The following is a 1,370-nucleotide window of genomic DNA, read 5'->3' as shown; positions in this document are numbered from 1 at the left end:
TTCGTTTGGAGGCTCTCTTTAAACCTCACAGGCCTCAGTGCTCCTAACCTACTTCATTTGTGGTGTTGGTGATGGACCTGCCTGCTGTAATGTACCAAATATGAAATGTTTCATAGAAATTCTTATAGCGGGATTTGCTTGGATTGTGTTATTTGATCATTGAAAAGCCCAACGACTAAATGAGTTCTCATACATTTCAGGTGTTCAGTGATATGTTCCAAGTTTGAGAAGAGGAAAAGTTTTCCTTTTATTGATAAAGTGATTCAGAATCAAAATCACACTAGCGTGCATCTTCCCCGCTGTAAGGAGCCGGTGATTTTACAAAAGGTAGACAGATGTTCCACCACTTGGCTCCAGACAAGAGCTGCAACAATTATTCAATTCATTCATTAGTTGAACCTAAGACAATGAATCGTCAACTATCTGAATAATCAATTAATTGTTTCATTCATTTTTCAAGCAGCCAAATACGCATATATGTACTGATTCCAGCTTCTCAAGCAGAATGATTTGTTCTGATAGTGAATTAAATAATTTTCTATTCAGTTGAAGCATTTTGCAATTAAATTCTTCATGATGTAGTTGATAGGAATTTTGTGTTGTCTTGTTTGATTAACGATTCCATCTGCTTTCAAAACGTACAGTACATTATTAGAACATTGCTTTGTTGTTTATAATCTGACATTAAGGTGGGACTTCTAACTTTCCTCAGTTCAGTTTTAGATTCTAAGTGTTGCATCCAGTTCAGTACAAAGCAAGGCCCATATAACCATTAACCCTATCAGGTAAGAAACCATCTATCTACATCACAGCTATGTAGATCAATCTGTAAGCTAATGTGGCCTTTCAATAAGCTTTTAACCAGGAAGTAATGCTCTGTACATATCACTGACCGCCAACATTCAGCGAGCCCCTGACTTACCCCTTCATTGGATAGTATGTGAACCAGGAGGCCGTTTCCACAGCCCAGGTCCACAAAGGACTGTCTGGCGTTCAGATTTTTCTCTGCTCGCTCCTCAGCCCACAGCACCTGCAGCACAGTGACAGAGACTCAACACCACTGTATGCTCAAGAGAGCTTTCAATTGCCTGCAGCGAACACCTTTTCACCTGCCTCTGGCGTGACATATGATTTCCTTTACTGGGTCAAATCAATTTTTCACACTCAAATGGATTGACAGAACTTTGGTTGCGTGACCTGACAACATGTGACGGGTAAAACACCTACACATACAGTGGCTTGAGAAAGTTTACACACCCATGTTAAAGCTTATAAATAAGAATAACTATTATTTTAGTTAGCCTAATAGCTGGTTTAATTTGCATTGAGAGATGATCTTATGGAAAGTTCCCCGGGGGGGGGGGGGGGGG

General features: G+C 39.9%; 1 protein-coding gene across 1 annotated transcript in view; it reads right to left on the bottom strand.

Moving 5' to 3' along the window:
* trmt44 (tRNA methyltransferase 44 homolog) overlaps positions 1 to 1,370 on the bottom strand; it is a 42,550-nt gene that overhangs the window by 26,336 nt on the left and 14,844 nt on the right. The window contains exon 5 of the mRNA XM_032511341.1: positions 923 to 1,030. Within this exon, the coding sequence (XP_032367232.1) occupies positions 923 to 1,030 (108 nt within the window). The remainder of the gene's footprint in view (positions 1 to 922; positions 1,031 to 1,370) is intronic.

The sequence above is a fragment of the Etheostoma spectabile genome, unplaced genomic scaffold, assembly GCF_008692095.1.
Source record: "Etheostoma spectabile isolate EspeVRDwgs_2016 unplaced genomic scaffold, UIUC_Espe_1.0 scaffold352, whole genome shotgun sequence".
NCBI classification, from domain to species: domain Eukaryota; kingdom Metazoa; phylum Chordata; class Actinopteri; order Perciformes; family Percidae; genus Etheostoma; species Etheostoma spectabile.
The sequence above is the reverse complement of the archived record's forward strand: the minus strand, read 5'-3'. Positions and strand labels throughout refer to the sequence as shown.